The following is a 16398-nucleotide window of genomic DNA, read 5'->3' as shown; positions in this document are numbered from 1 at the left end:
TAGGAAGGGGAGTAATACTCTAATAGTAGTATATCACTATTTCAAAAGTGCAAACTACTTTTATTGAAAATACATCTCAGCACTTCTCTACTACTTCTATTTCTACAAATACAACTTATGATAGAAGTAAAAGTCAAACAGCTAATGTCCCAAAATTAAATCCTATAACGTGCAAAAAAAAACCCAACTTAAAACGACTTCACTTTTAAGTAGTAATATTTAAAAAAGTATAACTAGCGTGGCCCATAAACCAAAAAAGATAATTTACCTATTAGTACTACTCCTTTAACTTCTACATCACAAAGTTCAACAACTGAACAAATAACACAACTAAATGTTTGGAGTACTGAGAGTAGTCAAAGCATTTGCAGTGCAAGTGCTAGTAAAAACAAAAAAACAAAAAGAAACATCCATTTGAAAAATTAAGATCTTGCATTTGGTACTACTTTGAAATTCCTGCACTAGATGATGTATGAAATGTAACTAGTAAGTTACACCACATACAAATCAAACTAATGGGCAAACTTCAATTAAAAAAACAATTCCACTGTAATTAGTAGAACAGAAAAGCAAAATAATAAAAGAAAACATATATAAACTGTAACTATAGAAAGAATAAATAAACCTCTTCCTTCTAAAGTTCCTAAAACATATCAATTTGATGATTGCATGTGACTTCCAAAATGTACCAAGTACTGATTATTCTTTTTTAGGCTGCTTAAAATGCGGAACAATAATTGCAGTAGGAGAAACAAATGCAGCTACACGTCTGCAAACATTAAAATATCATCAATTAAGAAATGCTTCCAAAAAGTAAATATTTATCAAAACCAAACCACTTTTTACAAAATTAACAAAGCTACTCAGCGTAGTGACTACCTTACTCCTAGACCATAGTCCCCTTTCCACCATGCTTGTGGGACATTCCATCCTTCGGGACGAGACTGGAGCACTTTTGTCAAAAAGCATCAAAAACCAATTTTTTTCCTTCTTTTATTTTTATGCGGGGTACGCCACGTGGCCGTAACCCCGCCCTCCTGAGCTCTGCATCGCTCTTCAGTTTTTTCTATCGCCAGGTCTGAGACCATTTAAGCAATAATAGAAGATACTTATTAGAGGGGACGGCGGGCGGGCGTATGGAGGAAAGGGCACTATGGACTAGAAGTAAGCCAGTCACTACGGTGAGTAACTTTGTTATACTCTTATGTCCTGTCCCCTTTCCTCCATACTTGTGGGAGATTCCCAAGCACACACCATAGGTAGTAGGGTTGAATGGTAAAAACCCTTTACAGGAATAAGTTCTTAAGAACAGCCTGGCCACATTGGGCATCAGCCCTGTAGCTCAGATAAAAAACTGATGGGGAGGCCCACAAAGCCGCCTTAGCGATGGACTCCCAAGGGACATACTTTTGGAAGGCAACAGCAGTCGCTTTGCCATAGACTAGAAGTGCATGGATGCTCTTCGGTGGATGAAGGTCTTGAATGCTTTAGGCTTCTGAAAAACATGAGGAAATCCAGCAGGGGATAGTTGCTTTGGAAGCTGGTTTCCCCTTCAGGTCTATGAATGTGAGAAAGAGTTTTGCGGAGCTTCTGAGTTAACTTGTTCGATCGAGGTAAAACTTCAGGGCTCGCCTGATGTCCAAGTTGTGTAAAAACTCTCTCGGCATCAGATGCCAGGTTAGGAAGAAGACAGGAAAGGAGACCGATTGGCTCAAATGAAAATCAGCAACCACCTTAAGCAGGAAGGAAGGATGAGAGCGAAGCACAACCTTATCCCTGTGGAAAGTGAGGAACGGATGTTCCACAGAAAGAGCTTGGAGCTCATTTACTCATCTCGCCGATGTTATTGTGATCAGAAGGCATCCTTCCAAAAAAGCTCACATTGATGTGACCCGGGATGTGTACAGCTTGGAGCCAAACATTGTGCTGGATGGCCCAGCCCAAATTTGTATGGCAAGATCCACAAGGTGCCGCCCTGCTTGTTGATGTAAAACATTGCCACCAAATTGTCAATTCAAACACGAACTACACTGTTGCTGTAAGGGAGGTATTCAAAATGGCTGCCGAGGTCCGCTATTTTGATAACGCCTGGGGCAAACTGCGTCACAGGAGCAAGTGAGGCAACAGTCTTCTCAGGGGAGTCAGGGGCCTTGCGTGCCATCTTAGCCTTGAAACAAGGAACCTCGGCAGAGCCGGTACTGGTAGATCTAGGGTGTTTACTCGATATGCATGGGACTGCCCCAGAATTAGCCTTTAGGGGAGGATCCTTGGCAGAGCTGGTACTGGAAGGCCTGTGGTGCGTGACCGCCTTTTTATGCCCCCTCAACAGAACTGGTATCACCACGGCTGTGCGTGTGGGAAGGCTGAGGGATATACCTTACAGCCAAGACTCTCGATGAGGGACCCTCAGTATTGTTGGTGTCCGATTTAGCCCCAAGAAGGTGAACCTCAGGTTTAACCCTGGTCTATATAGCCACCTCGAGAGGGGCCTCGTGCCAAGACTCGGGACAGTTAGCTCCAGATGGGGAAGCCTCAGGGCGAACCCTGGTATCCAGAGCCACAGCAGAACTGGGTTCAACCTTGGCCCCAAAGGCTCTGAAGAAGATCCGGTTTTGGCAGACCCACTGCGGGTCCATCGGATAAGTCTCTGGGACCAAAAAGGAGTATTCAAAACTGAAAGTGTTCTGCTCCCATGGAGAACCCCAGATATTTCCAATGCGGGCTCCAAATCAGAATGTGCATGCACGCATCCTGGAGGTTCACCACACTGAGCCAATCGCCCTTCCGAAGAGAGGACTTTATTTGGCAAGGCGTGATCATCTTGAATTTCTCTTGGGGAAGAGAAAGATTGAACTGGGAAAGATTGAGGCTAGAGCGCAGGCCAACCTGGTTGGGTTGGACACTGTGAACAGACGGGAGTAATAGCCCTCCCCTTGCTACCCGAGGGGAACAGGCTCCACCGCTCTGAGGTCTAGAAGTTTCTGTACCTTAGCTCTGAGGGAGGGCGACTCGAACTGCTGGAAGGGAGGGTTGAAAGGTGGGCTAGGGGGGAGGGGCAAGCGAAAGCCCACCCGACCGATGGACAAAACCCACCGGTCTTCGGTGATGGCCTGCCATACCTCCAAATGAGACGAGATTCGTCCTTCCACTGGAGTCTCGTGCGACCGACCAGATATATCATTTAGATGATTTGTCCGCAGGGAGACAACCTGTCCCTGGAGAGGAGGCTGATGGGCGCGAGAAATCCGGCCACTTTGGAGTTATCCTTTCGACGGGGCCCGCCAACCGGAGCTTCTGTATGGCGCGCATGTGATCCTGAAACCCCCTGAATACAGAGAAGGACCGAGTCTGCGACCATGACCTCTGTGTATAAGGGGCCTTGGCTGGAGCTTTCACCAGGACCAACAAAGATTTGGCGGTTTGGGTACTCGCTTTTGTCTTTGTGAGTTCCTCGTCTATAGAAGAATGAAACAATTCCTTACCATCAAAAGGAAGGTCCAGTACTTTGTCTTGCACTTCCTTTGAAAACTTTGTCGCGTGGAGCCACGCCTGGTGGGAAGTGTCAACCCCGAACATAAGGCCTTGAGCCGAGGTATCTACATGGTGTGCCGCAGCTTCCAGTAGATCCTGTGCCAACACCCTGTCATCCGACAAACCGGCTTTAAAATCGTCTAGCCTATCCGCAGGAATACACTCCTGGAAATTGGCTAGCTCTTTCCACAGTCTCAGATTGGCTGCCGCCAGGATGAGCTCAGTGTTAGCTTGAGGAAGTTAGAGCACCAAATTGGCAAAGACTTTCTTGCCCAAAGCGTCCAGGAGCTTATCTTCTTTGGATAGGATTTGGGCCACTGCCGTGGAAGATGCAGAGGCTGGCTCGGACTGTAGGGTGGCCGCTGCCAACACTGCTGAGGAAGGGAGCGGACAAGCCGATAAGGCTATCTCTTCAGAGGCATGAAGCTTGTATCAAGTGTCAATCCTCTTGTTGAAGTACAGCCCGGTATGAGGTTTATCCCAGACCTTACAGGCCTCAGCCAAGACATCCTTCTGGAGGAACAGGCCGGTGTGCTCCTGAGGTGACAGGATGAAGGCTCCAGAAAGCACCCCCTCCTGAGAAGTGGGGGCCTCAGGCACTGGAATATCAAGGAGGGCCATCATATCCAGGACCGGTCATGGAATGCTCTCACCGAGCGGGGCTGCTCATCGCCATCCTGATCCACTTGAAGCTCATCCAACGAGGCGGGAACAGAAGACTGGTCCACCACGCATACCGCCTCAGATTTTAAAGTGTTGTCCCAGTCTGCTGGAGTTTTCTCTATAGGAGACAGCAGGGGTGGAGGAGGTCCAGAAGAAAGCGGCAGAGGAATTGGCATCACCGGGACCTGCATTGGAATAGCCGGGGCAGAAGGTGGGACAGGAGGTTCAGGGTACATTTCCCTGAAAAGACGTTTGAAATACGCCTTCATAGTGTCAGTGCATGAGCATCTGAAACGTCCCGAAACACTTGTCCTCATCCAAAGGTTTTGGTGCTGGTACAGGCAGAGGCCACTCGTGAGGGGCATACCCCCATGAACGCAAGGAGGATGGTTGCCACGAGGGCCCACCACCGGCCGGATCCACATAGATCAGTGGAGCGGAAGCAGGAGGGAGCGAGGCTGTATGAGGCAGCGGTGTCCAAACACACCAGTTGAATGAAGGGCGGAACAGATTTTTGTTGTCCACATAGCATGGAAAAGGCTGCTCAGACCCAAAAGAAATACTCCCAGCACCAGACGACGTTAACGTTGGTGTAAGAGAGGTATCCAAAAAGACCACCATAGACCATGGAGGTTGGGCCGCCATTTTGTCGACACCTGAGGAGAACTGCGTCACATGTGGAGATAAGGCAATTGTCTCCTCATGGGAGTCAGGGGACTTAAGTAACACTTTAGCCTTAACACAAGGATCCTCGGCAGAGCCAGTAGTGGGAGGTCTCAGATGTTTACTGGACATCTTTGAACCTGCCCCAAAATTAGCCCCAGTGGAGGAACCTCAGCAGAGCCAGTACTGGAGGGATTATGGTCCATGACTGACCTCTTTGCCCCCTCGACAGAACTGGCACCACCATGACCCTGAGTGTGGGAAGGTTGAGGGACATACCTCACTGACAAGACCTTCAAAGAGGATCTCCCGGTTCTGTCGGCGCTGACTTTAGCCCCAAGAAGAGGAACCTTGGGTTTTAACCCGGGAAGTACAGCTCCCTCAAGAGGGGCCTCGAGCTGTGACTCAGAGTGGAAAGCTCCAGGAACGGAGACCTCAAGGCGTACCCTGCTATCAGCGTGGAAAGCTCCAGAAATGGAGACCACAGGGTGAACTCTGGTATCCAGAGCCACAGAAGAACTGGGCTGAACCTTAGCACCCAAATGGTGAACCTCGGAACGGTGTCCGGTTTTGGAAGGTCCACTGCAGGAACCCTCAGAGAACACTCTGGTGTGCCTATTAGGCCCTTGGAGCACCTCAGGGGAACCCCTGGTAACAGAGCTTCACAAGCCCTCCCGGACCTGGAAGACCCCGGGAAGGAGTCCCCTGGTCGGGGCGCTCTAAAAAGTAAAGAACTTACCGGGCGTTTCTTCTTTTCGTCGATGAAAAGCTGGAAATGAGGTGGAGGAATGCGCTGAACAAACTTCCTCCCACCGAAGAAGATGACGTTGGAGTGCCCGGACAGCGAGGGAGTCACAGTAGAAGCACGAATCCCAGCGATGCTCCAGGCCTAGACACTCCAAGCAAAGAGAGTGGGGATCCACCCTCACGAAGCGACGTTCGCCTGAAGAACAGAAAACGATTACCAGACCCTAATGTATAGATGGAGGACTAGATGACCATGGAACCGGAGCGGGAAGGAAGGACAAAGGGAATAAAAATAAAATTCCCGATGATGCTAGTGCGTCGAGCCCCGACCGTGCGGAGACAAGGACTGAAGGGCAATGTGCGGGGCAGAGCTCAGGAAGGTGGGTTTACGGCCACGTGCGGTACCCCGTGTAAAAATAATAGAAGGACAAAATGAAATTTTGGATGCCTTTTGACAAAAGTGCTCCGGTTCCGTCCCGACGGACGGAATGTCCCACAAGCATGGAGGAAAGGGGACGGGACGTAGGAGTAAGTATACATTTATACCAATTTAAAATAACAAGTCCATAAATATTGCAAAGGCACACAACACATAATATAGTTTGTTATTGTGCTTTATGCTGTACAAAAGATATTAGCACTGCAAACAGTGTTAAGCTCATTAAAAGCATTTCAAAGTGCCAACATGAATAAAACTAAATAAAAGTCAAACACATATATGTTTTATATTAATAACAAGGTGAAACATGTTTGGGGTTGCTTGTGGTCTCGGGCAGAAGGGATGTGACCAAGCAGTTGGGCTGCACTGCCCCTTTTGGGGTGGGACCAATCCTGATTTGCATATGGTCTTTCCCCTTTTGTAATGACTTGGCAGGCAAAGTACAATGGTCTGGAGGGTTGCCCAGATCAGTGCCAGCGGTTAGGATTAATTCCAAACCTTCCACCCATCACCTCTTTTGTTTTTCCAAATATATTAGTAGTCAGGGTTTTAATAGAGACCCACCACCTTGCTCCCAGCACCAACCACAAATCTCATTTTGGATATATATGAGAAGAGCCTGAGGTGAGAAGGGTTATGAGGCAAAAGCAGTGGTAGAACACACTCATCTTGTATTATCAGATGAGATTCTGTATTTTAGAAGCCTGCTTGGCCCTGGGTAGAGTAATGATCAAAGAACTGGGACTAGTCTTCTTGCTAAATCTATGACATATATTTTATAGATTTGATAGAAAAGTGATATTGGGTGATATTTATGCATTTAATTGCCCTCATTACCTGGGTTAGGTATTACAATTATCACAGATCACAGAAAAGAGGTGATCGAAAATGTATGGAAAACTGGGGCACAGCATTAGGGATAAAACTCTTATAAAAGTGGACAGCTATTCCCCAATGTCCTTGATCTTACGGCCGAATACTTTACCAATGTTCAGAGGGGACTAAGACTGGGAGTGGTGCCTGGTGGTAGGTTTGGGACACTTATAAAATGTAGAGAGGCATCGGTGAATCCTTGGTTGGGGTTGGAGTCAGATTGAAGCTCTGCATACAATTAGTTGGAACTCTGTGGCAATCTCTTGTGCTGTTTCTATTTCTAATGACAAAGGTCGTACCCTATTGGTTCCTCAGACCATACACGGCAATTTATTTAATTTATTTATTTAATTATATGTCTTCTTTAGTAGTTTTCTGCATAATTATACATCAATGGGTGAATCGTGGAATCCTTGTAGTTTTCTTATGTGTTTCTCAAGTATGTTTGCAAGTAGTTTGGCCTTTTTCTTATAATGTGCCATGAAGGAAATGGTAAAACCACAAAATGATGCATAAAATGGATCACAGTTGAAGCTGGCTCTTATGTTTGCATGTTGGTTTTCTGCAAAGGTTTTCTACAAGGTCTTCTGATCATTTTCTTGTATTCTCACATGATTCCTGTGCATAAGAACCATTTTTGTGAGGCTGAATTCAGGTCCACTGCTTAAAGTGACAAAATCATTGACACATGATTTGAGATATCAATTGGTACAATTATGGTATAAGAGGGTCTGCCCCTCAAACCATGGGAGACAAAGAGATGATCTAGTCTAGGTGAAGGAGAGCAAGGTGCAGAAAAGACTACACATCTTGTGGGTGCTGTAGTCTTCACGGGTCAGCCAGTTTACAGCATTCCAAAGTAACTTTCAGACATTTTACACATCTGGGTTGCCTACAATGGTCTTTTGACCGCCTGTCAAGAGTTATCATATCCATTGAGGTCTCCCACAACATCTAGGGCTGTTTACTCCAGTGCTACGACAGTGTCTTAGAACGATCTTCCGAATTGCGGGTCATCTGCAATGGGATCCTAGATACTCATGATTGTTAATTGCAGACTGCCCAATCTGACTTCTAGCCATACCCATCTCCCATCATCCTCTGTCTCATGATCCAGCATTATAATCATGACATTTGACCTAATAATGATGATTGCTTTATTTTCTTTTATTTTTTGCTGGGAACAATATACTAAAAGAACACCAAGAGCCTGCCATTGACTTCAGGCCAATGTCATCTACTTGTTTTACTTGTAAAAGTAATACTCAGAAACACCTGCCAGTGTGAGGAAACCCCTTTCAATTCATAGAGGGTATTTTATTGCCTTGGGTTCCAGCCGTGTGAGAGAATACGTTGTGCAACTACATTGGCAGTTTGGTCATCCAGTTAGGCAGTATAGAGAGGGATGGAGGGAGGAAAGGTGAGGAAGATAAGATGAGCAAGACACATGACACCACTGACAAGTGAGGTTGAATGATCAAGATCAACATATAGAAACAGACAGGTACCAGTGCAGGCTAGAAACCTCTCATTCTGAGGAGCAGGAGGCAGCCGCATTCTCCAGAGAGCAGGGCAACAAAACCTAAGGCCTGGCATTCAATCACTGCACAGGCTACACACCATTATGAAGTTCTAGTCTTTTAAATATTTTATTGAATACTGTCAGTATATAAGGTTTATATAACAATTCAGACAATAAATGAAATGGTACAAGTGCCAGAATTGGCTACAGTAGTAGGAGTTCATAAGTTGACTTCTAAGCAACAGTGGAACCTTACATACAATATATATAATGTTTCATTCGAAAGCATAAAATGCAGTTTCTATTACACTAATAGTTATATAACTACTTTGTAAGATAAATATGTGTATGTGCAAGACTTACAGGACGAACATGAACATAAGGAAGGGGGAGGACAGAGATCACAATATGTGAAAGTAGAAGCAGTGGTGATACATAGTATTCTTTAGTTGTAGTTAGGTATTTCATTACTTAAATAATCTAAGAATGATTGCCATTTTAATGAATACTTGTGCAACAAGATTTGGGAAACTGCATTACACTTTTCCATCCTGTGAAGATTGTAGAGTGAAATTCCACCATTATTTAAAATGTATTCCTTTAAGAATTTTCCAATTTTAAGTAATTGTTTAGATGATGATGGCAATAAACAAGTCAATCAAATATCCTTAATATTTATCAATAGCGGGTTGAATAGTTGCACTTCCTTGATTTAAGATATCAAAAGAAATAGTTAGCTGGATTTGAAAGATATTTCTAAGAGTTTTCCCAATCTTTTCCAATATTTTTAACATGAAGGCATTTAGAAAACATATGCTTGAAAGATCCTTGAGAGTTTAAACAACTCCAACAATTGGCACTTTGAGATATTGCGTTTTTAAAGAGCATAAGGGGAGTTATAAAAGCCCTGTGGTGGAAGAACTACAATGTTTGCAATAAGCTAGCTGAGACAATTACTTTTGAAATCTGATTCCATACATATGGCCATCTAGATTGTATAATGTTAGGGGAGCAATCCTGATTCCATGCTTCTTGACATTTCCATAGAGTTTCAACTGTTGACATAGATGAGAATACTTTATAGAACACAGATGCTGTAATATTAGGATTTGATAAATGGATTAGCCTTTGTGCATCAAAGCTATACTGATTGAGAACCAACAAATCATAGTTTTCCATAATAGCATTTATCAGACGAATATATTTCTGAAGGAAAAACCTTGGGACTTGAAATATTGTGTAAATTCCTCAAAAGTTAATGGGGTACCTTGAATAAACAGCTGTCTGACATATTTGATGCCAAGAGATAAAGAGATAGTCATGGTCTCCAGCATATTGTTCTGCTATTAATTTTAATTAAGGGGTTCATCCAAATGTATTGGGATATAAACTGAGAATTATTTATAAGGGATGGAATTAGCTAAGAACGGGAGTACTTCATGGAGATGTTAACACTAGTACTAGTACAGCTTCTATTTTTATAATTGATATATAGGCTATCAGGGAGAACATGAGGGGAGACCATCGCTCTCTCTATGAGTAGCCAGTTTAGCGCATCTATATTGTCTGGAAAAAAACATAACTGTGTTTGTCTTAGAACAAAGGCAACATGATATTTTTTATAATCAGGAAAGCCCACAACACCTTCCGATCTAGATTTTTTAAGTTCATACAGTGACATCCTTCTCTTCTTTTTTCACCATAGAAAATTAAGAATGTAGGAATCTAAAGATTTGAAGAAAGATGCAGGAAGGGGAATAGGAAGCATATAAAGAAAATACAAAATGATAGGTAAAATCATAATTTTAAGAGTCTCCAGTCTTTCCCACCATATAAGATAGAGGGGTGACCAAGTATTTGTTAGTTAATTTACTCTGGTGATGATGTTAGCTATATTCTGGTTAACAATATTCTTAATCGAAGGAGAGATTTGGACGCCTAGTTACTTGTTGGACACCATTTCATTCCTAAGGTTGAGAAGTGATGACTTGTGCAATGTATATTCAGTGGTAACACTTCAGACTTGTCTACGTTAAGTTTGTACCCTGATGCAAGGGAAAATTGTGTAATGATGCGTTTTAGATGTTGTAGACATGTATCTGATGCCTTTAATAAAAGTAGTACATCATCTGATTAGGTAGCCATTTTGATATTGATGTCCTTATATTGAATACCAGTTAGATTGTTTTCTTGTCTAATAGCTTCTAAAATGGGTTCTAATGCCAATATAAACAGAAGAGGAGAAAAGGACGGCCCTGATGAGTACCTCTATGAAGGGGGAATAATGGGGACATCTGATTATTAATAAAGATTGAAGTTGTAGGGTTGGAATAAAGTACTTTAACCATTTATGTGAACGGATTGGGGACTCCATGCCAGGCTAGAGCTTCAAACATAAAGCTCCATTCCACCCTATCAAAGGCTTTTTCCACGTCCAATGCTATTGCCACATATGGGTTGGGGGGAATTTTGAATAATGTTTATAATGTTAGTAAATAATCTGAGGACATTCTCCCATTAACATACCCCACCTGATCGTTTAAAATGAAATTTGGAATAAAGGTAATGAGTCTATTAACTAAAATCTTTGCAAATATCTTACAATCGGTATTAATTAGGGATATGGCTCTGTAGTTTTGGGCCAATTACGGATCTTTGTTGGGCTTAGGAAATACAATTAGCATTGCTTCTGAGAAGGAGCCAGTGGCTTTTTTTATTTGCAATGAAGGATGTAAATAATGAATTAAGCTCGGGAACTAAAATGCCTTTAAAATGGGCAAAATAATCAATAGAGAAACCGTCAGGACCTGGGGCTCTTCCTTTTTTTGAGATTTTTAATGGCTGTATAAATTTCACTCGAGGACAGGGGATTGTTTAAAGATTGGAGATTAGGATTAGTTTAAGTATTGCATTGTATATGTTTAAGAAAGTCTGATGCATGGGTGCTATTTGATCTAGTTTCCGATATATATAATTCCGATAAAATGCCAGTAGAATGTCCTTATCATTAAAGACTCTATTACCATTTTGGTCCTTAACGGCCACAATCCTTGCTTTATCTTTTTTGAATTTAAGGTATGAAGCCAATGCTTTGCCAGATTTATTAGAGAACTGATACATTTTTTATTTATATTTTAAAAGATTAGCGCACAAATATTCTGTAGCTAGGTTATTATATTGTATTCTGAGTTTAAAGATCTTTTGGTGGATAAGGGTTCAGTTAGTCTGTATATATTGTGATTGTAGGATTTTAATTTGTTTAAGGATATCTTCAGTTTCTTTCTTAAGTTTTTTCTTCCTAGCAGCTGTATGTGCTATGGTGTGTCCTCTTAGTGTTGCTTTGTAGCAATCCCAGTTATTGTGTACTGCTGCATCAGAGGGAGAGTTTTCTCCAAAGAAGAAAGAGTGCTGTTGGTGTACAAACCTAACAAACTCTTCATCCTTTAAAAGGGCTGAATTGAATCACCATTTATTATACTTGTGTGGGTTCAAAGTATTAGACAGTTTAATATGGACAGGAGCACGATCCGACAGTACAATTGGGTCCATTTTTGCATCTAATAGTCTATTTGTCAGGGATTTGGATGCAAAAATGTAATCTATCCGTGAGAAGGAATTATGAGGTGGAGAGAAGAAGGTATAATCCAAGTCCGATGGATGGGTGATATGCCAAGTATCAATGAGACGTAGTTCGGATATAAATTTGACAAATTGTAGGTGGGATTTTGTGATTTTAGGTCTTACATTTGACTTTTTATCAAGGGTAGGATGCATGATTTCATTAAAATCTCCACATACCATTAGATTGTTAGGACAAGATCTGGATATGTGATTTCTTAGATGGGTCCAAAAACCTGTGTCTGCTTTCGTGGGACCATAAACATTCAAAATAGAATATGTTATGTTATCAATGAGAAGTTTGACTAAAGCCCATCTTCCAACATGGTCAATTTCTGGAGATAATACTTTACATTGAAGATGTTTTCTAATCAAAGTAATAACCTCATTCTTCTTCCCATCAGCTGCACTCGAAAAGACCTGTCCCACCCATAATCGTTTCAATTTGGCTGCTTTATCTTGAGAGAGATGGGATTTTTGTATGCATGCAATAGCTGGTTTGGCCCTATTAAGGTGTGACAATATTTTTGCTGTTTAACAGGATTATGTAATCCTTTAACATTCCATGTCACAATGTTAAGAGCCATGCGTTACAGCGCTAATAACATATGCAATCTGGTGCTAACACTGAGCATTTGATTAGATAAGACAGAGAGGGGATTGAAACACGAGGGTGGGGAGATGACAAACAGAAAGAACATGGAATTTTGCAAATTACCTAATGACCAAATAATATATGTAAAAGTATTGGCTGATTGGATACAGCCACTCCAAACCATGTTCATATGCAGTCAGTAAGAGGTGGGGGTGGAGAGCCAGATGTGGATGCACAGCTCTGTGTCCTATTCCGGCAAAGGTTATCTTGTTATATAGTAGAACGTTCCTTACATAGTTTATTTCAAAAATGTGGTTTTGTGGTATCCATTTCTTCTCTTCTGTGGCTTTGGATAAACTTACGCAAGTCTCTTGGATCTTGAAAAGTATGCATATGCCCATTGAGAGTGACTTTTAGGGACGCTGGATGAATAATCCCATATCTAGCATTAAGCTGTCGTAGAGCTGGCCTGAAGGACAATAGTTCTTTTCTTCTTGCTGCTGTGATATTTGAGACATCTTGGGAAATGAAGATCGTGGTTCCTTCCCATATGAGAGTCTTCTTCTGTTTTGCTTTTTCCAGTATAAGCATAACGTGAGTGTAGTCAAATAGTGCAAAAAGCATAGTTTTCGGTGCATTGCGAGACGGATTTCTGGGACTTATCCGGTGAGCTCTTTGTATGTTGAATAGTGGTAGTGTGGCAAGATCCAGGAGTGTGGTAAGCATATGATAAAGAAACTGAGTAGGGGTATCATTCTCAATATTCTTGGGAAGACAAACAATACGTATGTTGTTCCTCCTATTTCTATTTTCAAAAGGTTCTGTTTTTGCAGAGAAATAACTGTGATTTCCAAGGATACCACCCTATCTGCTACATATTCAGCATCACTTAATCTTCTTTCAACCTCATTTATCCTGGTTTCGATTGTGGGCCCCTTATCATCAAGCATGTGCAATTTGGCGGTGGTTGCTTCCATTAATGGTTTAAGAGATTGTATTTCCATTAAAATTGCTTGCATAACTGGATCCTGTGTGTCTTCCTTGGGTGTGGGTGAATCTCTTTTCTGTCTTTTGGGGGCATTGTTTGTAGGTATCGATGCCATATCTTTGTGCTGCCCTTTCTTTGAGGTCATATTAAGACGTAATGCTGGACTAAGACCCGGTTTAAAACTTTGTTGCTGTGTTTCCCTTCCAATAATCAGTGAGACATTTAATAAGGTATTTCCATCACTATTCACAGCACTCCGTGAATTAATGTAGTTAGCAAAAAGGAGTATTGTCTCCAATGGAATCACAGAGGGATCACTGGCCCATTTTAGTCTCCACACCAGTGTTATCCATCATATGGCATTAAACATCTCCAGCATAGGGCTAGTATTACACTTGCGAAGCCATTATAGCCGGCTATGCACCATGCTCCATGAATGCATACAAACACTGCACTCCAAGAGCCTGGAAAAAATAGCCCCAGCAGCTGATGTTACCTTAGGGGTTTCCCACACCCTTATCTGCTAATAGTCCATAAACACCCAGTCAGCTTTCTTTACAGGTGCATGTAATTTGAGGGCATATATTTATAGGTGGTTTTGTCACCAAAAATAGTGCTCAGGGTAGATGAGAAAGGAAAATAAATTGTTTATAAATGTTTCTCTTTGTAAAATTTCATGAAGTCAGTCATAAACTGTTTAAAAGTGGTTTATCTACGTTTTATCTACAAATATTGCAGCTTGCCGTGTGGTAAAACATGAAGCTTACACTCACTTTCATGTTCGAATGCTTTTGTCTACGTTTGTTTAGAAATAAACATGCTTCCTTGTACTAGCGACGCTTTCTCCGCGTGTGCGTGTCGGCTGAACGCCTTGATCTTAGCATGACCTCGGTGCGTCACAGGCCGCGCCTTGTAGCTACGCGGCAACTTCGTGCCCAACAAAGCACACGGAAGTGCGCTTCTACAGCCCTGCATACACCGCCAGCAGCCTTCTGACACACACTGGTGAGAGATATTAAAATTCTGCTACATTTACTGGCGCCGAACAGTTAAGATTGTGTGCCGACACAGGAGCTCGGTTTATGCTGACATCCGTTACTGCGCTTGGCCACCCCCCCCCCCCATTATGAAGTTCTAATCCTAGACATAAATGCTATTGAATATCTCTGGATCAATTCAGGCAAGTGAATCTCTGAACACCGGGCAAAAGGTAGAGAGGAGGAGACAAAGGGGAATTCTGGCATCGCCCAAATTCACACATAACATAAAGAGGAGTAGCACAGAGGGCACGTGGAAATGGTGCAACCAGTATGAATGCCTCGCGGAGACCTGCTTGCGTGTCTTTGCATTGCTGCAGCAGGGATTCAGTCTTGCCAATGCTTGGCTTCAGGCTGATCCTGTGTGAGGATAAGCCCAAGATCTATACTTGTGCCAATGGAGAACACGCCATCTCACAAACACTGCTGAAAGTACAGAGAAGCCCGCTCCCAAGGGCAGATAGAAGATTTGGGTTTAAGAAAAAGTCAGGATGACAGTGATCTGCTCTCAGGGGGTGGTCATCAAGGCCAAACATTTAACTCTGCAATTGTCCTCAATGCAAGTTTCAAGGCAGCAAAAAGAATGATTGTCATTGGAGTCCCAGTGCGCTTAAATAGATTTCCAGAAAAAATCTATATCATTAAAGAAATATTCTATGGGAAAGTACTAAATAAGCTATGAAAAACCACAATGTGTTTCCTTTGCCCTCGTTAACATTAAGTACAATTTCTAATTCTAAATGAGTCAACGGGCTAACGAGGAACATTTCCAATACAATGCAACTCCCTCTTATGATAAGAAATGCATTTGTGGATTTCCAAAACGGAAGGCACTGCATACCTGGCTGGAAGTCATCTGGGCGTAACCCCTCCAACTGAAGCCTGGAAATTCCTGCGGGTCGTACCCAAATCGAACCCCTCTTCCATTGGGCGTAGCGCCGTCTTCAATCTCAAACTTCATGTGGTGCAGGTCAGGGAAGAAGTAGTTCCTTTCAGGCCTGGTGTGATGTAAAGTAAAGCATTTTATTCCATGGATTCAATGCAGGGCTATATTCAGACTGAGAACGCGCGTCTTCAAAAGTAACGCATCAAGTTGTACCAACGGTTATCTCATGAGGACCTGCTTAGGATAGGTTTTTCTTCTGCATCCATATGGGCTACCTTTCCACCATGCAATGGCATCATGTCACGTGACTGAATTGTGTAAGTACCGCGGAAGATAAACCCATGGAGAGATACCCTCCTGGATTCCGCTGCCCCGGAAGCAACGCGTGGCCGGAGATGTCCATCCTGTGAGGATACTGGTAGCACACGCAACAGCTTGCATCTTGGCCAAGACCCTACTCGCTCGGAAAGACCAGCAAGCAGAATATTGCTTTTTGGGTCAGAAGATGGTGCGTCTTTCCTTTTCTGGCACACAAATTGTGTAGAGAAGAGGGTACAGGTATGTCACTCACCCAGGATAGCATCCTACAAGAGGCCTGCCACCTGGGTTCTTGCGGGCCTGATGTGACAGTATGTGAAGTCAAGTAATGTTTTCAGGTGATATTTAATAAACTCTTATTTAATAGTGCAATAAAAATACAGCGTCTTTCTTGTAAGGCGCTGTATGTGGGTAAATGAATAAAGAATGCAAAGACTCGTGAATCAGGTGAACTGCTCACCCCCTACTGTACTTCCTCCTCACTGGCCTGACCCCCTTCCCTTCTCATTACAAAACTG

The 16398-nt window shown here is 42.8% G+C and overlaps 1 protein-coding gene across 2 annotated transcripts in view; it reads right to left on the bottom strand.

The window, feature by feature from the left end:
* LAMA3 (laminin subunit alpha 3) overlaps positions 1 to 16398 on the bottom strand; it is a 1348901-nt gene that overhangs the window by 637776 nt on the left and 694727 nt on the right. For both annotated transcript variants that reach the window (XM_069620910.1, XM_069620909.1), the window contains exon 22: positions 15518 to 15674. In XM_069620910.1, the coding sequence (XP_069477011.1) occupies positions 15518 to 15674 (157 nt within the window). The remainder of the gene's footprint in view (positions 1 to 15517; positions 15675 to 16398) is intronic.

Source organism: Ambystoma mexicanum, chromosome 5q, assembly GCF_040938575.1.
Source record: "Ambystoma mexicanum isolate Mex_15411 chromosome 5q, UKY_AmexF1_1, whole genome shotgun sequence".
NCBI classification, from domain to species: Eukaryota; Metazoa; Chordata; class Amphibia; order Caudata; family Ambystomatidae; genus Ambystoma; species Ambystoma mexicanum.
The sequence above is the reverse complement of the archived record's forward strand: the minus strand, read 5'-3'. Positions and strand labels throughout refer to the sequence as shown.